This window comes from Magallana gigas, chromosome 1, assembly GCF_963853765.1.
Source record: "Magallana gigas chromosome 1, xbMagGiga1.1, whole genome shotgun sequence".
Taxonomy (NCBI): Eukaryota; Metazoa; Mollusca; class Bivalvia; order Ostreida; family Ostreidae; genus Magallana; species Magallana gigas.
The window spans coordinates 15604541-15630696 of record NC_088853.1 but is presented as its reverse complement, the minus strand read 5'-3'; the positions used below and the strand labels follow the sequence as shown (position 1 = coordinate 15630696).

At 32.0% G+C, this 26156-nt stretch overlaps 2 protein-coding genes and 1 long non-coding RNA gene across 5 annotated transcripts; all 3 read right to left on the bottom strand.

Annotated features, from left to right (window-relative positions):
- Nucleotides 1-988: 988 nt before the first annotated feature.
- On the bottom strand, nt 989-2584 carry LOC117688410 (acid-sensing ion channel 4-like). The gene is made up of 3 exons (XM_066085297.1): nt 2340-2584; nt 1665-1756; nt 989-1300 (listed from the first exon to the last, which is right to left on the bottom strand). Exons 1-3 carry the CDS (start codon nt 2582-2584, stop codon nt 1167-1169), a joined length of 471 nt encoding a protein of 156 aa, XP_065941369.1. The 3' UTR covers nt 989-1166.
- Nucleotides 2585-6915: 4331 nt separating this feature from the next.
- On the bottom strand, nt 6916-8722 carry LOC117688409 (uncharacterized). The gene is made up of 3 exons (XR_010711381.1): nt 8576-8722; nt 7787-8092; nt 6916-7473 (listed from the first exon to the last, which is right to left on the bottom strand). It is a non-coding gene; the product is annotated as an uncharacterized lncRNA (long non-coding RNA).
- A 955-nt stretch (nt 8723-9677) lies between these two features.
- Nucleotides 9678-20575, bottom strand: LOC136275319 (acid-sensing ion channel 2-like). 3 transcript variants are annotated; one of them, XM_066084067.1, is made up of 10 exons: nt 20504-20575; nt 20339-20382; nt 17673-18133; nt 15546-16113; nt 15278-15376; nt 14729-14909; nt 12512-12568; nt 12057-12207; nt 11488-11579; nt 9678-10006 (listed from the first exon to the last, which is right to left on the bottom strand). In XM_066084067.1, the coding sequence occupies exons 3-10, from the start codon at nt 18125-18127 to the stop codon at nt 9861-9863; spliced, it is 1749 nt and encodes a 582-aa protein (XP_065940139.1). In that variant the 5' UTR covers nt 18128-18133; nt 20339-20382; nt 20504-20575; the 3' UTR covers nt 9678-9860. The 3 variants fall into 3 exon arrangements, with proteins under 3 accessions (XP_065940139.1, XP_065940147.1, XP_065940142.1); XM_066084075.1 differs by having other exon boundaries at nt 15546-15891; XM_066084070.1 differs by lacking the exon at nt 12512-12568.
- Between the last annotated feature and the right edge of the window lie 5581 nt (nt 20576-26156).

Below are 26156 nucleotides of genomic sequence, written 5' to 3'. Positions count from 1 at the left end.
CATAAGGAGGACAGGTTTACTAAGCAAAACGAAATTCACTGTGACAGAGTGTTTAAAATCATCGATAATGCATCAATCACTGCAGCCTAAAAATGATTCAAGCTATCAATACTAATCAATATATGTCATATCTATTCATTTTTGTTTAGACACTGCCTGTATGAAAAGCATGACAGATTTTATACTATTTATTTTGTTTAAAAAGAGCGTTTTCATATATTTAGAGATATCATCCTTTGAGGAGGGTTCAGTGGCTGTGGTCATTGTAAGACTTTATTGAACTCCTTTAGAAGAAATGCTCAATATAAAAATATAGAATAATATCTAAAGTTGGAAAATAAAATTATAGACTTCATCTTTATCAAAAACTAGTTTATAGCTGAAAAAGTAATATCTTAAAAGACTGTTTAGATCTGATGGCTATTTTTATCATCCAGTCTAACTAAAAAATTAAAAATCATATAAAAATGACTTGTATGTAATCATCAAAACAACTCTAAGAAACATGATTTCCTGTTATATCGAGTAGTGTCCAAGTATCAATTAATTCCAGTTTTCATTTCCAACCAAATAGTCAGCGAGAAGCTGTTTGTTCTACAATATCTTGCTACCAGAGAAAGAGCTTTGCCACTAACAACTCAAAATTTGTTCTTTTTGAAACGTTTAAATGAACCAGACATTTAAGACACGATGCCGACCGATCATGATAAACTGCAATAGCATTATTTCGTAAGCAAAGCAATAGTTCTGACGATTGAATGACAGATGAAATAAAAGTTTTTACACCGAAGGCAAACTTATGTAGATATCAAAACAAGGGCTGTAATGTTTCTTTGCGATATAGAAATATAGATGAATGCTAATAAAGTCTACTGTGACCGAAAAAAGTATCAGCATGTATTGAAGAAAATATATTTTCAATGAAATGTTGGAGTGGCATGCCATTATTATAATGCCGTGAAAAGATAAATTCAAAACCCAAGGCTCATACGGTAAATCATATGTTTATTCTACAAAATTAAACAAGTAATTAATATATTTAAGGGTTAAGTAAATACGTCAGTCTTTGCGATATTGCATTCGATTACAATGCAATGATACATTTTCATCACTATTATGGGATAAGTGGGAAATGCAACATTGCAACCATTTCGGTATATGCAATTTTACGGATTCTTTACAATACGATGGTACAATTTTCTCCCGACCATAAGAGATGACAAGAGAGTAACCTCAATGAGTTCAGTGAGAGTCAGCAGGCTGGCGCCCAGAAACAAACCCATCTGTCCTCCCAACAAACCTACAATCACAGAGGAACAAAATAACTTAATTTGTACTTGAAAGAAAAGTTAAACTCTTTTGAGATTTAATGATAAGAAACAACACCTCAAAGAGAGTGATTTTCTTGATGTATGGTGTACCAGCTCACAGTGACTGTGTATAATTCAAAACCATATTCGATTTTAAAATTCAGCTATTTGATGCTGATGAAAAACTGACGTTTGATTACGTTTTTGGGTATCCCAAAAAAAGTTGCGTCAATAACTATCTAATGATCATAGTATGATAGAATATAAAACATATATCAACATCACATTTGACTTGAGTTGTAGGTTAACATAGGTACATGTAATGGTGTGTTTTACAAAACTGAATGAACGCACCAATAATATCTTCGGAGCTGTACTCTGGTTTTTGCTCCACTTTTAAAACGCCAAGGGACTCAAAATAAATCGCCAGTTCCAGGTAGGTTTCCCTACAATAATACAATTATGTGTAGGTTTTGGTTTCAAAGACAACCAGACCAAGATCTCACTAATAAAAATCACGATGCCAATGTTTGTGTAACGTAAAAACGGTTTCTAAATCGCGGCAACGGAATGTAATTATAGTATAAAGCGAATCAGGTAAGATACATGAATAAAGACCGCATCGTGCAATCGGGGGTGAAGGTAAGGGTCTTGATTTCCCTTGGAAAATTTTAATTTATTAAATCCACGTATTAAATTCATAGAAAATAATTCTTTGGACCAACCCCCCCCCCCCCCACAATAAAAAAAAAAATCTGGACCCGGAGGCGGGTCTCATCGCACATTTAAACTAATTCGCCCGATATTCTTTATCGAGGAATTATTTCTGTTTTCCATTCTATATTAAACTGATTTTTCCTGTCAATTTTATTCTTACTTCGCCTATGTAATGTCATAATTTCACGCAGTGATCATTAATAATAGTAAAGTCTATATGTATCCTCTTATCATCATTGGACTAGATTCACGTTGTGCCTTGGCGACGTCGCGTTTTGCTGACGTCAGATTGATACACATGTCTCAGCCTACCTTATGTTTTTGATACCCATCTGGTTGAGGACAGCCTGGTAGTTTTTGGCGGGAAAAGATCCAGTAGACAGCCGCGCCTGATACTCATCGTACTCACACTCCGTGGGGCAAAGACACTGTCCCTGGGCGGTTCCGTTCTGGTCACAGCGCTCTGATGAAAATAAAATGGTCGTGAAAGCATGTTGTTGTCTTTTACATGCGAATCCACCCCAAAGAGGTTTGAAAGGTAGTATAATTTTATTCATTTTACAAGTGAAACCGCTAAATATGATGTTTTTAATACACGTTTTGCTGATAAATACTCTTGAAATGCACATTCGAACTGGAAAATTTATTCGCAGCCAATGCTATCCATAAGATTGATATATCTTATGTTACATCGAAAAATAAAACTAAATTGTACATATCAATGTGGGCGATGGATGCGTACAAAGATTCCTGTTTGAAAAAGTATTAAATCAATAGCGTTTGCCAGGTTTTAAAAAAATACACGGGAAAACGCACTTCTGAATAGTTTGAAGAATTATCAATGCTCTTTCATTCATAAATGCATTTTTATAGGGGTTTTTTTTCGGGTGAAAATTAATATGCTACATGGTTGAAAACCTTGTTAATTTGCAATCCATAAGGTAATTTCAAAACTCGAAACTTTCAAAAATACTTTGTTTTTTATGAATATATGCTTATCCTCATCAACCTCTATCCTCTTACTAATAAAAGCCTCCTGGATGCCAGATTATATTCTTTAAACAATGCATTCATCTATGAAATAGAGTCGTAAATAAATTCACGAGTCGTCTGTGTATTGACAAGTTTGCATTAGAACACTTAAACAGTATGCAATGAATAATACATTGTTTAAGTTAAAACGCTTAAAGTGAATTGAGCAGAAACTCTTTATTTGCAGATATTAAACGTGGGTTAATGTTGAGAATAAGCGTGCATGAATTCAACCGTAACTAACAGTCTCAATTGAAGTCATTATTTCGTAAGTTCTATGGATGATACAACGACCTTGTCAGCAAATACAACCTTACACTAGGTCGCACGTGTTACAAAACTTTGACGATGTTGATATTGGTATGGAAAAATCCATTATGTTGGACTGGAAAACTGGTAAACTTTTGTTTCGTTGGACTTTCTGATTGGTTAGAGCTATTAAAGAATATTTGTACATGTATTATGACAATCTTTTGTTTAATGCAAATATACACTGTATCTTACTTACCTGAGCCAGTTAGGATACAGAAAAAAAAAATCTTTATTAAACATTTCACTGTTGTATTCTTTTATTACTTACCACTTTCAACTTTGTAACATTCTGTTAATTTTACGAGGGAGCATATTGTTTCATTTCCTAATAAAAATAGAAAAATACTAAGCATTAATATAGTATCAAACCATCAACTAATTAGATTTCAGATTTATGAACATATAAATTAAGCATTAATGCCTATAAATGCTACAAATGAAAATAACAAAAACATCAAATGAATAAGTATATACAAGTTATTTAAGAAAAAACAGGATAAATACTTAATAGTGCATTTTCGTAAAACCAATAACTCATATCTTTAAAAAAGGTATAGATAAACGATTAGAAATAGGGAGGATTTTAAAATCATAGAAGCTCTTGTTAATCTCGCAGTTGGCAAAGTTCACACACCTTGACCATAATCAAATTACTTAACACTTGTTTTAGGTTTATTTCAAATGCTATTTTTAATACTGAAAAGCAGTAAACGACTCTAGATTATAATTTATTATGTCAACTTATGAATATATTTAAATTAACTAAATTATCTTATTAATATACTGATTAAGAATGAGAACCTTTATCATTAGGTATGGTGGCATAGATCTGCCACCACTTGTCAGATAGTTATGTCGACTTGTCAGATGATTATGTCGACTTGTCAGATATTTATGTCAACTTGTCAGATCTTTATGTTGACTTGTCAGAAAATAACCGTATTGACTAGAAACTCAATATTTTGTTGTTAAAGCGTGCTAGTGCCACTAACTGCCATTAACTTGTCATCATAATATCTGACAAGTCGACATAAGAATCTGACAAGTTAATAGTTATCTGACAGAAAAAATGATATGGCCACTAGTTTAAAGAAATTTATCATTCATATTATAAGCCAGATAATGATGTTGACTTGTCAGATGTTATGTTGTCTTGTAAAAATTATGTCGACTTGTCAAATAATTGTGTCGACTTGTCAGATTATAATTATGTCGACTTGTTCAATGTTTATGTCGACTTAAAAGATGCTAATGTCAACTTGTCAGATCCTTATGTCGACTTGTCAGAAAATATTATTTCAACTTGATGGCACAAATTGGGCGTGGGAAGGTTATAGTGTTAAATTTTTAAACACGTGGATAAGTAACAAGTCGACTTAAAGAACTGACAAGTCCACATAATTATCTGAGAAGTTGACATCAAGATCTGACAAGTCGACATAATCATCTGACAAGTGGTGGCAGATCTATGCCACCATAATTAGGTGACCGACATCCACAAAGTCGGATCACGTTGTTTTGTTTACACTCCATTCGACATGCGGTTTTGCTGTATACGTCATAATATTGTAGTGGATTTTTGTAATCCGGCGATTTTGTATCCACACAAAACTGGTCCCCATTCATTTTGTAAGGACTAGGCAAATATCGATACTGCAATAAAATAGACGACATTTTTTGTGGGTTTTTTTTTCATTGAAAATTCTGATTTTTATTTTTTTTTCTTGGTATAAATAGTTTTAAAGTTATCTATATAACTGCAAATTAGTTCTCTTTATCGGTAAACGTATTGTACTAGATGGTTTGTAACTGGTAAGTAACTAAGGTGAAATTGAATGTACATGAAAGGACCGTTTTCATTTTATAGAATTACAGGGTCCCAATGTTATAAAACTTGGACAAGTTCTATTTTGAGTCTCACATTTAAAAGTGAGGCACAAAATGCAATATTAAGATGGAGCGATATTCTAAGCCTGTTTCTAAAGACTCTTTTAAAACACCTTTCGGAATAATTGATATTTATTGACAAAAAAACTTCAATTTAGGAAAACAGGACTTGAAACAATCTTAGAGAAGCTATATTTACCTCCGTTTTAAAAATAGAAGCGAACGTCGAGAAGCCAGGTGAGACAAAAAAGCCTTTGTCAATAACATCGGGCTCGTCATTCTGATCGGGAATAATCACCTAAAAAAAACAATTGATATATCAGTCTATAAAAATTCAATAGATGATACATTTAATTACACGTAACAACAAAATATCCGATATTTGCATTAATTTATATCCAATATTTCGATATTTAAAAATGCCGTTAATAAATAATATGAACATATAAATAATATGAACATTTTTCAATGACTTTGCTTCTGTTTACACTACAAATCAGTTTTTTACTGTACAGTACAATGACATCAAATGACGAATTCTTTAGATGAAACGGGGTTTGCATATTTGATATTCCAATATTTAATCGTACAATTGCAGAATATTATGTAAACGAATCATTCTTTACATATTATGAGATGATAATTCCGATCGATGCGTGATTAAATCTATAATAAAGTCATGGGGGGGGGGGTTGAATTTGATAACGTGTCGGCTGAATTCATCACATCATAATACAATAAAGAATAACTCATTGTTCCATTACTAGATACATAGGTTTTACTGAGATTTTGCATTGTAAACGACAAGGATGAAATGGTATATGACCAAAAAGAAATTCATGTATTTCCGTTACTAGTTCAACTGTATTTCGCAGATAGGTATTCATATTTTTATAAAATTTGACAAAATTTAATCTGATTATTTTATTGTGAACTGGTTGTTTTTGTTTTTTGTGTTCAATTGAATAATCGTCTAAACATGAAATCGGTTTCACGTGTTGATAAAATCAACTAATGACAACTTAATGTTAAGCGCTTGACATATACTTCAAAGAGATATCAAATGCAGTTAAATCAATACTGTTTCCGCAGTGCATTGCAGGTAAACTCTTTAATAAAATTAAAAGCTATAATACTCAAAAGAGAGTGGCGCCATAATTGAAAGGTAATGATCGTTTGAAAAGCATTTCACAATTAAAAAATGGATATTGAAAAGATTTCTAATGTTTTTTTTCGGTAATAAAACTCTTTCGTATTTGCAGTAATGTAAATTACGATGCATGCAGAATGTTGAAATAGTGTTAATTGCTTTCCGGTATGACGAAAATCATTAGTTTCCATTGAATTAGTTGTAATCAAACACACACTAAATTAAATCAACAATGATATCAAATGATATCGAACAAAACAGAGAGCTAAGGTAAACACGTGCAATGATGGAGAATTGATATGTTTACTCACATTTCATGTTAAGCATAAAAATCACTAAGAATTTAATGACATTGCAATTTAGTGCGTGTATACCGATTTTTTTGTTTCGGACTCTTCATCTCTCTCTCTCTTTCCCTCTCTCTCTCTCTTTCTCTCTCTCTCTATCTCTCTCTTTCTTTCTCTCTCTTTCTTGCTCTCTCTCTCTCTGATGAAATAATTTACCTTTACACCAGCTGCCATTACGCCATTAAACACATAGTTGCTTTGATTAACAATCAGGTACAATAGCAAACCTGACGTACTTCCAGTTCGTGACGTCATAATGTGGCCATTCTTACTGACGTATTTTCGACTGTTGAAAGTGTAGCATACACCAACATGGGTAACAATGGGTTCCATGCTGATTTCACAATCTCTGTCCTTTCCATCAAATTTACAAAACAAGAAGAGATCTTCAATTTGATTGGCTGTATCATTAATCCAGGATGCATTTAACGGAAGATGATACTTGGAGTATTCTGATTTGCTCAAATTCAAAGGTGGGTACATCCAACCAATAACGCTCTGTGACAAGAAGAAGTATTCAAGATTAAGAATGTTGGGCAGAAATTCTTTTTTCAATGGTGACGCGCTGCACAAAGTAACGGCGGGAAACTTAACGGATGTTTCGGTTTGCACATGCGTGTTGATGATAGTAGGGTAGTTGAAGTAATTGCTGACTTGTTCGTAGGTTATGTAGATCAGAAAGCAGCCCATAGCAATCAGTGCTGCAGCCCAAATGCAACTGAAATAATGAGGAAAATTTTATTTAAAAAAAAAACCACTTTTATATTCAAAACTCAAATGTGTAGAGTACAATGATCTAAAACATAAGTGGAACAAATACCAATTTTATGTTTTTAACTGGGTCTGTCTTTGCAATCAGATGGAAATGAAAATAAAAGATAAATAGTTCTGCACATTGCTGAGCTTTAAAGGTTGACTTACTAAGCAGATAAATCATAAACCTTGAGCTTTTCTATTGATTACATCAAATAAACATTGAGTGATATTTGAGTTAATATACATTTTGGAATCCTTTGTAAACTATATATTACCAGCGCAATCGATGACGCTGTTTTAGATTTGCATTCTTCAGTCCATGCATCGTTGTATTGTCCCGGAAGTCGCTCCACAAAACCTGAATGTTGTCGTCGTCCACTTGTTTCCCCTTCAAATCCACATCATTTTCAGCGTCACACACTACTTCCGGGTCAGGAAGTTTGATTTTTTCACTTTCGGTTACATTGAATACGCTAGGTTCGGTCTTTTTCTTGATAGTTTGTTTCCTGTTTAATGGCTTTATTGACGGCTTGACGAGAATGGTTTTCATTTCCTTTTCTTTTTAGGGAAACAATTTGCGCCTGTTGATTTGTGAAATGAATCATTTGTATAGATTTATTTCATTAAACTTTTCATAGCACCATAAAATTTCATAAACACAAAATAATGAAAAATATGCAGTCTTTATACATGTAACTTCCTATCTCTCAGATTTTATCGAGTTATCCTTGTTTTTTTTTCCTCTGTATACTTTATTATGAATGTATACTCTATACTTTATTATGATAAAACACGCGAAAGGAACATGTTGGGAATTGGTTCTCACGCTCATGTCAATAAAATTATTTTGCATACACAAATAAATATTTACTTTTACACTGATATAACCGTTAAATGAACAGTTAACAATGAAAATCTCAAAAAGTTTTTTTTTTAGTACCAGGTATTTGTAAATCTTCTGGTAATACATGTATTTTGTAAATTTTCTGAGAGACAGGTAATACATGTAACATATCTTATCTACATTGTTATGCGTAAAAAAATGAAGGAGTAATTTTGCCTACCTTAATTCGATCCCGATCCGTATCAATTCCATGCCCGGTGAATTACTTGACGTATATAAAGGGAACAGCCTATCCAATTATTGACAATGTGACGGTAATTCAAACACTTTCGCTATCGACCCAAAAGCTTAGTTGGTATTTGATTCTCATTAAGGATTGTTTTTTTTTTGTTGAGAAAAATAAAGTCTCAATTGGTCTATGAAGTTCTTTTCTTTTAATAAAAGAATAGTTTAATTAACCTTAAAAAACATAGTTTTGCAATAGTGGTGTGTATTCAAACATTGAATTGATTATTGCAATATTCATTGATAGTATTTAGTTAAGGTGTTATATAGCAGGTACTGACATTCTAAGATTGCATTAGTGTAAATCATATATCAAAATAATAACCGTTTTAATTTCAAGATCAAGGGTTCTAAAATTTGTTAAATGAAAAGGTTTAATTATGCGTCGGAACAAAAGTTTGTCTGTAATGTGTCGGGAAATTAGTTTTAATATGGTCAGGGAGAGAACTAGTGTTTTGAACGATCATTTTCAATAGAGATGATTGTATGGCACACACTGCAAAAGTATTGAATTATGCATATGCTATTGGGAATTCATAGACTGTTGATTTTATTTTCAGTTGTTTACCTCTTGAAAAGCCATTGCAAGATTACAGTTTTGATAAACGAAAAAGGTTTTGCGGTTTTTTGGGTGGTTTTTTTTTTTTTTGGTTTTTTGTAAATTGCTGCATCAACAGCATGGGACTGCAACAGCATAAGCAACCTCCGAGTCATAGAGCCACTAAAGCATTTTCTGTATTGAGAATTTCAAAAATATAGATTATTATCTATTTTATCTAGAACGTTTTATAACTTACTTGAAGACTGACTGTCAAATTGAAGGTAATAGGATTTGTGAAACAAATCTTGCTATACACTGTCCTGCAGAAAAATGTTTTTAGAGACCAAAAGAATGTATGCTTACTGTCATTGTACGCGAAACAGTTCAGAAGTGTAAGCGTCAAATATTGAGTAAAATAGGTGTTATAATTTATAATATATAATATATTAGTTCTGTCATGTATTAAATACACACTTGTTTACTAAACATTGATTTTAATTTTTTTCATGCATCTTACATTCCAACTTTATAAGCCTGTACCTGTAAACATAAATTTTAAGCAAAGTCATATCATGAGCCAAGATATTACAGATGTCTCCACTTATCAAAAGAATATTATTTTTTTTCTATTATAATGTCTTAATATAACAATGAGACAAAGGCTAAATGAAAGCTTCAGTTATGAAAATGTCAAGTTTTTTTTAAAGATTCGGTGGTACATTCGTCTCCCGACGACCATTGAAGACAAGAGAATGACCTCAATGAGTTCAGTGAGAGTCAGCAGGCTGGCGCCCAGAAACAAACCCATCTGTCCTCCCAACAAACCTACGATAAACGCAACAAAAACCAAACTTAAAATAACTTAATGAAGAAAAAAACAGTGCAAAGAATATTTAAAGTTTAGGTAAGGTAAAATCCCTTAACAGGCATAATATCACAAAGGGGAAAATATAATGCTGGAAGTCACTTAATATATAAGATGGTATATAATGTAACTGTTAACTCTGGCAATTGAAAGCAAAATAGTTCAAAGGTTATGTTAATACAAAAAGAGATGGTAAATTGTTGTTGTAAATCGTGGGTATTGCGCTTTAAAATTATGACCAAATTCTGAAATTATTAATCTGATGGGCATCAAAGATCGATTAAGCTAAAATAAAATATAATAATCAATAAATAAACCATTTTATGGCAGGTATAATTTAACTATGAACAAATGTGGATAATGAGATATAGTATTATTTGGTAATGAAGTCGGTTTTGCAAAGTAAAGAACGTACGTATAAGCTGTATCGCTACTGTGAGCCACGAAAAATGTACAATATTACTTATTAGGCTTGCAAGTTACTGTGTACGGAAATATATTTGGCGGATCAATCTCATAGACAGCTCAGCTAATACTAAGTGTTTTTCCCAAGGACTCCAAAGGGATACATTCACATGAATTTCACAAGAAGCGATTAACCGCAAAATTTATGTGAAAGTGGCCTTATATCTCGTCCAGTTTTAAACAGTGGAGCCTTTTAGAATTTTATTCTCACATTAAATTTGTTTTTGAAAATCTTTGTTGCAACTTTGCTTACTTCATTGTTTTGTGGCTATTTAATTTCAAACGTTTTCTCCCTTTCTTCCACAGACATTTGAGCAAATTTCTACGCTGCATGCTTAATTTAATCTTCTCTGGACACAACAATGCGACAATACAAAGGACAACTACTATAATTAAAAGTTATTACAAGGGCAACCACTCTAATTATGAAATGACGAGATGAGTTTTCGAAGTGTCGGCCATATTGCCGAAAACTAATGATATATAGATACATCTGGCTGTCACGTGCCATGTGCTATGTGCCATTGAAAATGAGACATTTTCTTTCAGAAACAAACTAATATATTCAAACATGCATTTAACAGATTGAATCATCAATTTTGCACTTTTTAATAAGAGAATGATACATAAAATACAAATAATTCTAGTATATGGAAAGCTCTTTAAGGGGGCTGTGCGGCAATCTTGTACATTTGAGGATACGAATGTAAACATTTCTTGAGCTGGCTTCTTTCTGCCCAAAACTAGCCAAAAATGTTGCCAAAAGATACAAAAGGAATTGATATGAAATTCTACATGTTGTTTTGCATGCAAAATATGCATACAATAACAGAACAATGCCTTTTTAATGTTTACAATCTTATCCTCAAATGTACGAAATGGCCGTGCACCTTCCTTAAGTTACAGTGGACATGAAGTTGCAGTAAAACATATATTTAGAATTCTTTTGAATTCACAAAACGAAAACATGACGCACCGAGGATGTCTTCAGGGCTGTACTCAGGCTTTTGTTCTACTTTCAAAACGCCAAAGGATTCAAAATAAATAACAAGTTCCAGGAGATTTTCTCTGCAATACAAGTAATGTATCTTTTACTTTCAAAGAAAGTTTAATTGAAATTTCTCTATCTGAAGGAAACATGTAAAATCTGAAGATATATATATTAATTTGTTTAAAAATGTTTTTGTGCTAGTATGAGTATTTCGAAGTCTTGGAGAAAATCTGTGCTACGGAATTACATCTGATATAAATAATAAGTTTGAACAAATAGTACATGAAAAAAATCCCTCGTTTTTTTTCAAAATCGATCTCTCATTTTCTTGACACTCATTGAAATGGGGTTTTTCATGTCTCTATCACAGTCTTCAATAAACTAATATATTATAACCTTCTTCGGTCTCTCATTTCGCAAATTGTGTGTGCCTCTTCTGCACTGATTATGGATGATTCACCTATCTCATTCGAAAATATACAAATAATGTACGATATGACGTCTCATCTTGCTGACGTCCGATTGTAACACCTGCAACACATGTCATAGCCTACCTTATGTTTGTAATACCCAGCTCGTTGAATATAAAGTCATAGTTTTTGGCGGGAAAATAACCAGTGGACACGCGCGCTTGGTACTCATTGTACTCACATTCCGTGGGACAGGGACACATCCCCTGGACAGTTCCGTTCTGGTCAAATCGCTCTGTAAATAATTCGTAGTTTTTGTGGCCGTAGCGTTTTCCGTTTATACGCAAGTAATACTAAGTAAACCATACTTAGATCAAATATATAGGACAAATTTTGCGCGATTGTAGAATTATTGGGTCATTTTGCCATTGTTTTAGGTCGGCTAAGCTTAATTGCTTGACATAATTTGGCTTCTTTGGCAACAACGCAGTTTGAATGCCTCTGTTGGTATTAAAGTGCCTACAATTAACTGTACAAGTTCAAGTAGAAATAAGAAAAATCTAATTGACAATGCATGTTGTAAACTACGTTTCACTTACCACTTTCAACTTTGTAGCATTCCATCCATTTAGCGAGGGAGCATATTGTATAATTTCCTGTAGAAAAATTATAAAGAATCATTATTTACAACACAAGCCACGTCATTCACGAATATGACGTCTTACATACTAGATCAATTTTAACAAGACCTTGAACTTTCGGTATGATGTAACTATATATTTTTTGATTAATAATAAGTTCATAATAATCCTGGTTTTGAGTATAATAGTCTTAACTAAAAAACCAGAACATTCTTGTCAATTTCAAAATGTCATAGCCGAGTGGCCGGAAATAAAATAGATAATTGCCCAAATTCAGGCTCTTGCTTAAATAATTCTAGCTAGCAAATAAATATGAAACTATATTGTAAACCAATTTTCATTCATGTTTGAGAAATCTTCGCGAGGTTCGGGAATATATCTTCGTCGCAAAATATTGCTGGTCCCGAACTGGTTTCTATTGCATGGGTGTAATATCAAAACGAGTGTGGATAAAGTGTTGGCGCGAAAAATAGTTATCGCAAACTTGCATATCCCCAGTAAATCTGGAAAAAAAGTCGCGAAAGTTAGTTTACAGTACTTCATAATCAAATAACATCAATACTATTTATTACATTTTTGCAAATACTTTGTAAATGCATAATTATGAAAATTACTATTATAAAGTTAATAACTATAAGTAACATGTAACAAATCAAAGTACTGAAGAACTGACGGGAGTTGATTCTGTCGGTGTTTATTTATTTTAAAATCAATGATATGTTATTTTGCATGACAAGTACATGTAGTTTCTAATTTGAATGACGCACATTTTTATTATATGCATATTGGACTTTTTTGACAAGAATTCCGAGAAACCCCCATATGAATCATGTTAAATAATATTTAAAGATAAAATTAATTCAATCAAACAATGTATCAGTAATAGAAATATTTTTCGAAAATTGCATGGATCCAAGCAATATTTAACTCTAGCTTCGTTCAACCAAACGCTCGGCTGACACCGCAAATCTCCGACAAGGATTTACGGAGACAGTCGAGCGTCGAGTTGAACGAGACTATATTGAACTCTGGCGTAGAAATACATACGAGTACAAAAATATTTAAATTGTTCGTACCATTGAAAAACTGACTATTTTCAATGTATTCATAAATACGTTTCCTTGAAAAACAATGCTTTAGTAAACATTACATCGAATTTATCAATTATTTTCAACAACTCTTTGTTCTTACCCCTCACGTCGTATAGTTAAAAAATTCATCATTATTTTGACCACCTGTTCTTTCGGTTTGTCTGAGTAACTGCACAGGAGAGTTGATTAAAATCAACTCCAAAAAATGATAATTGTGTATGTTTGTATGTATTATCATTAGGAGAGGAACACGTAAGTTGTAAGAACTTGTTTCTAATCCTCTTGTGTAATAACACAATAAAATGTTCAAATTAATCAAATAACATGAATATACAGGTTAGATATAGATGAATTGGGGATAAGAATGTATTCTCGTTAATATCTAACCATGCAGTGTTTATACTGAAGAGGTATGATTTTATCACAAAAAAAGGTGGAAATTGTTAAAACTATAGACTGAAGCTTTCCACTCACTGCAGACAAATATGTGAGAACTATAAAATCAACAAGTCCTAACACTCGACATCAATATTGCCTGATCTTAAACGGAATTACCTTTAAGTTGATATCGAACCAACGCTCATTTTAAATGATATTCTTTATTTCCTTAACCCGATGATTGGTTATTGATTGGTTATTGAAAAAAATATATGAAAATAAAAATGTTTCTGACTTCGCCCGACATAAAACAGTCAAAATGACAGAAATTAAGGTTTTTTTATACGCTAATAAAAGAGTTTTTGAACATTCACAGTATACAACCCTTTACGCGTAGAAGTCGACAGAAGTATGGGGAAGTCGAATATAATGTATGGGAGAGTCGATTTTCTCCGCTTCAGAGACGGGAGAAAGTTAGGTCATGCCTTTTGTATGTATTTATAACAAGCATTTCAAAATATATATTTGTACCGCATGGAAGACAGCGATTGTGATGGTAATTTGCCAAAGAACTCTACGCGTCTAGAAGGCTCAAACACTTCGAAACTATTTTGTAGATTTTGAAGCAGGTGGTCAAAATAATCATGATTTTTTTAACTATACGACGTGAGGGGTTTTATACGGTGAATTTTATAGATCGTAAAACCTTTATCATTAGGTGACCGACATCCACATATTGTAATCACGTGGTTTTGTTTACACTCCATCCTGCAAGCGGTCTTGCTGTATACGTCATAGTACTGCAGTGGATTCTTGTACTCCGGAGATTTTGTATCCACACAAAACTGGGCCCCATTCATTTTGTAAGGACTAGGCAAATACTGATACTGTAATAAAATTGATGTTATTTCTTCTGACTTTTTTCCTATATGAATGGTTGTAAATCTAAAACGCATAACCTTCTTCCACAATTATATTAAATGATAATTTACAAATACATGAATATATCATCATATATGAATAACGCACTGTCTGTGTATACACACTTTTTCATCATGTTTGTTCGCAATACTTCTCGAATATACCTCCATAACTTTTCATCAATTTTGATAACCGAACAAAATTTGATTTCATATAAATCCTCAATCTACCATAGATCTACTATCCGTTAGAAGCTCAGGCATTCGCATATATATATACACACACACATATAAATATATATATATATATATATATATATATATAATATTATTACCTCTGTTTTATGAATGGACGCAAACGTCGAGAATCCCTGGGAAACGAAGAAGCCTTTGTCAATAACATCGGGCTCGTCATTCTGGTCGTGAATAATCACCTTTAAATATCAACATCGATCAATCAAAATCTCTCTCTCTCTCTCTCTGTCTCTGTCTCTCTCTCTGTCTCTGTCTCTGTCTCTGTCTCTCTCTGTCTCTGTCTCTGTCTCTCTCTCTCTCTCTCTCTCTCTCTCTCTCTCTCTCTCTCTCTCTGGTAACTCTACTTACCTTGAAACCTGCTGTCATGATGTCATTATACACATAGCTGTTCTGATTAACAAGCAGGTACAATAGCAAACATGACGTACTTCCTGTTTGTGACGTCATAATGTGACCATTCTTACTGACGTAATTTCGACTGTTGAAAGTGTAGCATACACCTACTGGAGTAATAATGGCCTCCATGTCACTTTTACAAACTCTGTCTTGTCCATCAAATTTACAAATCAAGAAAAGATCTTCAATTTGATTGGCTGTATCTTTTACCCAGGATGCACTAATCGGAAGATGATACTTGGCGTATTCTGATAAGCTCAAATTCAAACGTGGGGTTAGCACATTCGAACCAATGACGCTATGTGACAAAAAGAAATATTCAAGATCGGGGATGTCGGGAAGAGCTTGTTTTTTCAGTGGCGAGGCACTGCAAAAAGTAACAGCAGGAAACTTAACAGAAGTTCTAGTCTGCACATGCGTATTAAGGATGGTAGGGTACTTGAAGTAGATATTAACTTGCTCGAATGTTGTATAGATCAGAGAGCAGGCCATGGCAACAAATGCCACAGCCCAAATGCAACTGAAATAATGAGAAAAAAAATTAAAAAACAATTTGTATTGTACATGTGAAAACTTACTTGCGTCAATTAACTATGTGGTGGACAAGAACATTTGATATCATTCACTTGTCTTGTCCACATGCTTTTCTTGTAATGTAAACACATTCCACCCATATATTATCAGCTGTTTAAAGCAATAACCAATTTTTAGTCCAAGTACAACTTTTAAGATTTTTTTCTATATCTTCTTAAAAAGCTGTTTAAAAAAGAGATTTATGCCAGACGCGGCTTACCTTCCTCAAATTCTTTTTTTTTTTTTTTGTCTCTATCTTAGCAATGCTAGTATCAAAATTTCCACTACGTAATTCAGTAATTGCATAGTTTTATGTCATTTGATATAATACTATGACTTTTTTATAAACATTTAAATGCATTTTGCATGCGATAAGTGAGGAACATTCAAAATATTCTTAATCCAAAATCAGCCTGGTAAAGTACTCTGACTTTTTTTTTGTTCCCCCCCCCCTTTTTGGGGGGGGGGGGGGGGGCATAAAAATGTCTATACGCCAAAAAGAAAATTTTTTTCCATGGAAATTTATCTAAAATTGAGAAATATCTTGTGTGTCCTTAATGTAGTCTAAAAATGGCAATGACTTTTAAAATCCGCTCAAGGACGTTGTTAACTCAGGGTTTGAGTTCTCAGATCCGGATTGTTTAAAAATTCAATGTCATGAGTAAAATTTGTTTTAATAACATCCGATATTTTGATTAAGTTATAGAATTAGTCTCAAAAAAGTTTCACTAATAGCAAAACAGAGAAAATTCGAACTTAATTTTTCAGATTTTGTTTTCCACTTAAATTTGTTGTTTGTTCTTCAATATTTAAAGTTAAGATTTTATTTGTTAGTCAACAATTTTGCATATTTTCTGTTGGGTTCATATCATTTTTTCCGTTTACATAATAGTATGGCATATACTACAAAAATATTGAAAAATGCTTCAAAATGATAAAAGACACCTTAGCTCAAAATTTTTATCATTGACCTCATATGAATTTTATGCCAGCAGAGAAAGGTCAATATACTTATTTTAATTCTATAATTGTTTAGCATTATCATCATTCAGTTTTTTTTATATACTGAATCAAAAATGGGTAAGGATTTGAAAACTGATAGAGGAAATTCGGACTTGAATATCTATGAAAATTCTGACTGAAAATTTAATACTTTATATAATGTCACTACCATTCATAAACTTTAGCTCATTTGGTTTTTGCTTTATATTCACAATTAAGAAAATCTCAATCATAGTGTAAAATTTTTAGGGATTTTTCTTAAATTTTCCAAAAATAATCAATGGCCAATAACCCAAAAAGTAGGTCATTGACATAATTTTTTGGAGGTGAAGAATAACACTACCATATAAGATTTACAACACACAATAGTTGGTTTTTCATTATCATCAGTGTTTTTTTTTTCATTCTGAGTAAACGTCTTCCTTAAGACAATTGAACAACAGGTGATATTTGAATTGGTGCCCCATATTTTGAACACCCGAAATATACATGTATATATCTCACCAGTGCAGTCGATGACGCTGCTTTAGATTTGCATTCTTCAGTCCATGCATCGTTGTATTGTCCCGGAAGTCGCTCCAAAGAAGCTGAATGTTGCAATTGTCGTCATCAATATTATTCTCCTTCCGGTTTAAGTCATTGTCAGAGTCACACACCACTTCCCGACTAGTAGCATTGGTTTTCACACTTCCGGTTATGTTGAATACGCTTTTTTCGGACTTTTTTAAGAAAGTCCAGTCCCTGTTTAAGGTGTTCGATGAGGGTTTTACAACAGTGGTATTCATTTTTTCCTTCTCCTTCCTGTTTAAGTCATTGTCAGAGTCACACACTACTTCCGGACTAGTAACATTGGTTTTCATACTTCCGGTTATGTTGATTACGCTTTTTTCGGACCTTTTTGAGATAGTCCAGTCCCTGTTTAAGGGGTTCGATGAGGGTTTCACAACATTGGTATTCATGTTTTCCTTTCATTAAGAAGATGAAAACAAATTGCACGTATTTATATATAAAATCAATAAAAATGTGATTTTTGTGTTACAAATAAAATTGCAAGCACTGGTGCACAAAAAATATTGTTTTGAGAATTCAATCGATCCTTTACTATGTTTAGTCTCTTTGAAAAGAAGATATAGGAAAATATAGTCGAGTAACTTCAAAGCTAAAATATTTAAAAATTTCCTATACTGAATGGCCAAAAATATCATATTCAGAGGTTTAAGATTATTCATATATCTGATGGTAAATAAACAAAAAGATACTACGGTAGTATGTAAACATATAATTCAAAGAATGTTTTTAAAGTGTTATCGATTGATTTGTTATGATCTAAATTTCATATGAAAAACATGCACTTTTCATGTGAATTTCGCATAAATTGTATATGAATTTGACACAAATATCTAATCGCATAAAAAACATACAAATAAAAAATTCGCATGAAAATTTTAAAATTTTCACGCGAATATCATACAAACATATTCCCATGATATTTGCACGATGTCTGATTTTCGCATGATTATTGCATGATTTCCATGCAAAAAAGGAAATCACCGAGCCACTTTTCCCTGTCATTTGAAAAGCCATTTTTTTTCAATTCGTTTATTTTTAGATCTGATTCATTTCCCAGTAATCCTTTCCTCTCTGGTTATGATATACTATATTTAGTTCAAATTTTAGCGTTCCGCATTCTGACATTCTTTTACCGTCACATTGGGTTCCAGGGTTTTTTCTAATTAATATGTTTCTAATTTGATCTACAAAACCAAAATTTATTCTACTTATGGGCTTATCGGATGCATCGCATCCATTTAAATCTTTGTGTTAATGTTTGTCAAACCATATATCTTATTTATCGAAAATTTGTAAACAATCTTTGAGAATTTTAGCACTTTCATCATTCAGTTAACATCCTCACAAAGGTTAACATGAGAGTGAATTAGTTTATGAATATTAATATAGTTCTTCAGTTTTTTAAAGAAATCTATTCTACTCGACTCTTTGTTTGAAGCACAGACATTAATCAGTTATATTTTGCCCATTAATCTTGACATTGACAAGTAGTTTCCTACCATCTACCGATTAATGAATATCTAAAATTTCTTAATGTATGTTCTTTTAAAATAGAATTAAAACTCCTCTGTCAAAATTTGAATCTAAAAATGCATGAATTGATTTAAAATTGTACTGGATTTTTTTTTTATGTAGTGTGATTCTTATACAGAGAGAGAGAGAGAGAGAGAGAGAGAGAGAGAGAGAGAGAGAGAGAGAGAGAGAGAGAGAGAGAGAGAGAGAGAGAGAGAGAGAGAGAGAGTCCATACAATAAAATCTTGGTGATAAAAGTAGGAATAAGAAGCAAGATTATTAAATGGTCAGTAAGTTGAATAATTTGTGGTCGATATGCACTATCCATCGTCCGAGAGCAAACTCGATCGGAAGAACTGAACACAAATTAAGTAGCTACTTCAAGTTTAATTCCTGTTTATCACTCTGCATCCTGTGCACTAGGTTGTGTGTATATATTAAGTATCTTCAAGAATTTGAACTACTACAGATTAAGATGTGATGGATAAAAAGCGAGACAATATATCCATTATAATATATTAGCTGACAGACTTGAACGCGACACTTTCGAAAAAAACCTCAACAAAGTCTTTTTGATCTTATTTAAGGAATGGATTTAATTTCTACCTATGTTATACAATATAACATAACTTGGGACAGTTTACGCTTAATAAACCGTGAAGTGGTTTATTAAGCGTAGACTGTTACAAGTTATGTTATACTCTTATAATACATGTATATGTAAACCTTGGTTATTTTAATAATAAACAACAAGGCTTATGTGGCTTAGCAATTTTTTTATCTTTCGTGGTGATTCAATCATGTTATCGATCAATAAATAAAAAAATGGCCCTGTAAAATATATTAATACAAGGAAAATTGAATATGAAATATGATTATCTGATGTATAAACCATAAACATCAAATATTAAATAAACTGTGATACATGTATATACTAATACACAATACAACACTTGTATACATATTTCACTATATCTTAGCATATGAATTCAAATCAAAGTGATCTCTACTGAACCTATTTTAAATATAATAAAAATTAGTTATTTTTATATTTATTTAGAAATTAATATATTGAAATACTGACTTACCAAAATTATGGAATTTGGGCGATGACAGCTTAATCTAAGTTTTGCTGTTGTAAATGAATTAACCATGCAATTTGTTAAATATTAAAACTTTAGCTATGATTAAATCCAAATCTCAATGACTGAATAACTGAAATAGAAAACTATACAGACTAAAACCAAACATACCAGATCTTGAAATCCTTCAGACAACTTAACACACCTTCTTCTACCTGGACTCTGAGCAATATGAAGAAAACCTTCAGAGTCAAACCAGTCTATCCGGTCAGTCATGTCACATGATAAATATTAATTCAATAAAATTACAAAATCCTTGATAAATATCCTTAACAAACTCTCGTAACTAATAATCTAAGTAAAACTTTTATCAACACACACAATTTTCTATATTAGAAGTAAATACATGTACAATTAAAAACATAACTTTTAAAGTTTAGACAGATATTTTGCTATGTTACATATAGGGAGAAATCAAATTTATTCTTTATAATTTAATTTTCTAATGCTACAATAAAAAAAAATAAGGTCAATTATTTAGAGTAAAAGAATATATATATATATATAATTGATTATGAAGAAAGGTAGAGATTTTTTAAAAAAATTCTTGAATGTTGCAGAGAAAGAGAGAGTATCAGTTGGAGATGATAATGATCTAACGTTCGGCAAAACGGTTGTTAAATCTTGAAAAACTATGGGAAGACGGATTGGTGTTTATAAACACGGCATTTTCTCGCTTAAAGTTGATGAATCATTTTGTAATTGAAAATGATATAACCCTTTAACCCCTAGGAATTGCTTATGCTTATCTAAGTTCACAAACGGCTGTTTGTAGAATTAAGGAAATTATCAAAAAACTTGGTTTGACAATAGTAAAATATCGTAGTTCCCCATTATTGAATATATCCGAAGATAAAGGTTCGAAAATGAAAGATCTTACTGAAAATTTTAGCTCTTTGTCAGGAGGCTCAATGTGAGATTTCTGTGTCAATTTTTATTTGTTGTTGACATTTCCCTTCAGTAAAATTGACTTTCTTCTGCGTTATTAACGGATCCAATTCAAAATAATCTCTTCAGAGTACGGGCTTTGAATTATATACAATAAAAATGAACTTTTTTCCATGTTTTGGGTCAAGCTACATTATTTCAGAATAATAACTGTAAATTTTATTTGTGAATATTTAAAATTTTTAGCAATGAAAAAATTTAAACATTTTTGTAAATTAAATTTAATAAAAAAACAACACTAAATGCTATGTATTTATCACATAACAATAACATATTTAAATGTTTACAAGAACCTACTGAATTCTAAATTGTTGACATTATGGAAAGAGTATTTCTACATACAAACGCTACGAAAAAACAAAGCTGTGTAAAGAATACGTTAGCATACATGCATATCAACGTTTTAAACAATTTGCCCGATTGACCAAGTAGAACAAAAATTGTTGGATTTTTTCCAGTAGATATTTAATTAGAATTACCAATATCATAATATTTGGAGCAAACATATTTAGGTAAACACTTTTACTTTAAGATATTCTATCTTAATTAAAATTGACTTGGCTATACATGAAAAAGTTCGGGTAAATTACTTGTACCTTTTTGAGGTTTCATATCTGTATAGCCGGTGAACCAGAAACAATTTGGTTTGATTGTAACGGCTAGAGTGGAAAATTGTTTCAAAAGTAGGCAATGTTTTAAATGTGCATTTTGAATCAATTTTAAGATAATTTCAGTAGCGTTTATGTCCGGTTCCTTTTACAAACAGCGCGAAAAATCCCGGTTATATATATTCACACATTGACGACATTGATCGGTTATGATGAACTGTATTATATTTTAAGTATTTTTAGGAATGGCTTCATTACAAACATATTCCATATTGTTTTTAAAGGATATGAAAACCATTATTATGTAAAAAAAAAAAAAAAAAAAAACTTGGACAACTATGCTTGATGTACTAGTTAACAATTTGATGTACTAATTTGAAAAGAAAAATTAAACTTTGATCTCAAATCAAATCCCTTTAAGCACAAAGATACATGTGATGTTGTAGATTAAAAATGTTAATGCTAATGTTAATAATAATCAATAATATCTTTTTTTAGATTTTCAACAAAAAATGTACAAAAAATATAACATTGCAAATAAGTTCCAATGACCCTCCAAAAATTACAAAACTTACTAGTATAGTGAAAATTCAAATTGTAGAAATTGTCGAACCCGGACCAAAACTGTGACCCCAAACGAGGTTCAAAGTTACATCTATAAAGGAAAACTTCCAGATCTTCTAACGTTACAATGCAACAGTAAGAGATATTGCTATGCGTACATCCTTGGCTACTGTAGATTCTTAATTGTTAAAATTGTGACCCCGGGACTAATACAGGGGCACCAAGAGCGGTTTAAAGTTTGACATATAATATATAGGGAATATAATTACAAATCCCGTTTTCAAACTACTATGATACAGCTTGTGAGATTACTATGAATGGATCCTCAAATAGTGAAAATTCTAAAGTGTAATAGCATGGACCCACAGACTCATACTGGGGCCCATGTAGGGGTTGAAAGTTAACATAGAAATACCGGTTTATATAGGGAACATGTTTGAAAAAGCTTCTTTTAAAGAAGTACAGTGGAACATTTTGTGTGATTACTATGCAGGCACGTGTGGCTATTATAAATTCTAAATTGGTAAAATTGTGACCCCCTGATTAATACTGGGGCCCCAAGAGGGGTTCAAAGTTTAACAAATAAATAAATAGTGAAACTGTTTAAAAATCTTCTTCTCGCGAACTACAATGCTACAACTTGTGAGATTACTATGCGTGCAACCTGGGATGATGTAGATTTAATATTTTTAAGATAGTGCCTCCAGACTAATACTGGGGACCCTAGATGGGTTCAAAGTTTAACGTAGAAGTACATCTGGAAAATGTTTAAAAATCTTCTTCTCCAGAACTACAATGTTTAAATTTGTCAGATTACTACGTCAGCATCCTCAGATAGTGTAGATTCTCAATTATAAAAGCTGTGACCCTCGATCTAATACTAGGGTCCCAGAAAGGGTTCAAAATTTAACAAAAAATTATAGGGAAAATGTTTAAAAAAATCTATCTCTGGAAATCTACCATGCTTCAATTTGTGGGATTACTACTCAAGCATCCTTCAATGATTTAGATTCTAAATGAATAAAGCTGTGACTAACTGACTAATACTTTGGCCCCAAGAGGGGTTCAAAGTTTAATAGAGAAATATATATAGAAAATGTCTAAAAATCTTCTTCTCGACGACTATGTTGATGCTACAGTTTGTGAGATTACCATGCACGGATCCTCAAATAGTGTAGATTCTAAATTGTTAGAGCCAATCATAGATCCCGGACCAAAACTTGGGATCCAGCAAGGGGCTCAAAGTTTAAAATAAATAATAGCATCTGCTACGTAATAAAATGCTACAAAGAAACGTTGTTCATGTGAGCGATGTGACCCAAGGACCCCTTGTTCTTGAACGTAATTGCAAACCAATAGCAGCATATTATTAAATTTGTTGAATAATGAATAATACACCGCAAACCGAAGTTGTCGTTTTACGAGTATTATAAACTTAAACATAAAGTTCAAAATAAATCATTAAAGAATAAGCACTGACAATGACATCAAATCTATTCGTCCATTATATATCCCAAGAACATAATAACATGTTCCTCTCTCTTGATTTGAAAAAGTATAGGACATTTGACTAAAATTTGTCCAATTGTGGATTTAAAACAAAATATATTAAAATATGTTGTTGAAAACGAGTTTATATATATGGTTTCATAAAAAAGTACTCAAAGATGGATAGAGGCTAGGGGGTTCTAATATATGAAACTGTCTAAAATATGGATTCCGAAAAATACGACAAAAATGGGATTCTTGGAACCACAATTTACAAGAAGCTGGTAAAATTGATATCAACCTTCTCAACACATGTCTATCAGAAATGTGGCCGTAATGAAAGCATCACAACCTTGATAAACTACACAAAAACGAAACGGCTACAAAAAATATCGTGATCTGAAATATGGCAGCGAGATCATCCTTACATATAATGTTACCAACGTATGTGTCCTTTTTAAATTGACATTTAGTAAAGTTGCAGTTATAAGGAGGCCGAAAAGATATTGTTAACACACTGTTTAAAAGATATTGTAAAAATAATAAGAGAATTTTGGTAGACTTAGATAAATATAAATAAGTAGTCATTATCTATAAAAATATGTTCAAAAACAAACTTTGGTAACTTTAAGGTAACTTTGGAATGTGAAATTCGTAATATGCGATTTGTAGAATTTTACATTGTTGTTTTGATCTTGGCTCTAATAAAAATAAAAGTCAGAGTAAATTGTACAAGTGTAAAGAAAAATAAAGGCCCCCTTTAGTTAGAATAATGACCGGGGATAATTTTTGACGAAGAATATTGACCCCCCCCCCCCCCCAGCTGTAGAATAAATAGATTATTTTTCTAAGAATCTTTTTTCTTCATGTTAAACATTTAGAGAAATGACACTCGTAGAGAAAACGAACCCTGCCTTAAAAAAGAATAGATATGGGTCCCCCTATCAAAGCTATTCAACTATCAAATATTTAGAATTTTCCAAAATAGCATTTATATGTAGTCCACATTTTAAATTTTATTCTTTACATATATAATGTTTCAAATGCAATTTTATGTGAAAGTAAAATCAGTGCATCTTTGTTCACTTTGTAGGAACAGACTGAAGTACATACTATACATATAAAAAAATCATTCTGAAATTTATACGGTGGTCATTATTCTACAAGTGTTACTTTTCTGCAAGTATTGTGCTCATTTTTATGAAATTGACATTTATTCTTCACGCAAAAGGGTTATTCAGATCTGTAAAATATTTTGTAGATCTGGGGCCCTTTTCTCAAAAATGCGTAAATCTGGGCCTAAGTTAGTCCGACTAAGGAAGTTACGCCAATATTTAGTCGGGTCTAAGTTGCGTTTCTGATAGAGGCGTAAGTTAGGGTTTAAATGTCGAAGAACCTAAACATCTCCGCTGAGTACTAAGCATGCGCAAATCGTCTTTTGTTTTGCTTTGAGGCTATGATTATATGTGGTGGATCAATTTTCAAATTGATATATGTAGTACATGTACCCGAAAGTACGCATGTTATTCTATACCACTGTGCATAGATCAAGTCGTTCATAACAGTGTATATTTATGAAAGTAGAACAAATGCCTACACACTTCTTAACAGAATGAAATTTTAGAGAAAAACATTTGATATGAACAATGCATATATAAGAGGTTTCAGAAATCAAATATATGACAATTCAATGCATTGTAGATGACGTTGAGGCACAATCGTACATATAAATTGAACGAAACAATACATAGAAATTAACTCCAATGTTTGTGTAAACTTCAAATATTTGTATAATACAGGAACAGGGTACAGTAAATATGCCCGCATACATCTGTAGAATGATAAGTATGCTTTATATAGATATATGTAGACACTTTCAGATGCTGTGATAAGGCTTGATTCTTTTTTTTAACTATATCACTATATTATTTGTAGAAAATAATATGACCATGGGTTATACACAGCAACCAACTGAAATCGAAAATATCTACTGTATAACTAACATTACATGAATTTTGTCCATGTCTACATAATATACATTACTACTCATTAATGAAATCTACTTTAAGTATGAAGAATTAAAGATGGGTATACCCCGATAAATGCTATATTTGTAACACAATAATTAAAAATCACTACAGTATTATAATAATGAC

Bases quoted from the DNA above. Each gene is read 5' to 3' on its own strand.
- LOC117688410 (XM_066085297.1), bottom strand. From the start codon at position 2,584: ATGAATAAAATTATACTACCTTTCAAACCTCTTTGGGGTGGATTCGCA. The intron at 1,757-2,339 runs GTAGGCTGAGAC...GTATTATTGTAG, and splicing joins ATGGGTATCAAAAACATAAG to GGAAACCTACCTGGAACTGG. The intron at 1,301-1,664 runs GTGCGTTCATTC...CTGTGATTGTAG, and splicing joins CAGCTCCGAAGATATTATTG to GTTTGTTGGGAGGACAGATG.
- LOC136275319 (XM_066084067.1), bottom strand. From the start codon at position 18,127: ATGAATACCAATGTTGTGAAACCCTCATCGAACCCCTTAAACAGGGAC. The intron at 14,910-15,277 runs GTAATAATATTA...ATTTTATTACAG, and splicing joins CGTCCATTCATAAAACAGAG to TATCAGTATTTGCCTAGTCC. The intron at 11,580-12,056 runs GTAGGCTATGAC...CTTGTATTGCAG, and splicing joins CTGGGTATTACAAACATAAG to AGAAAATCTCCTGGAACTTG.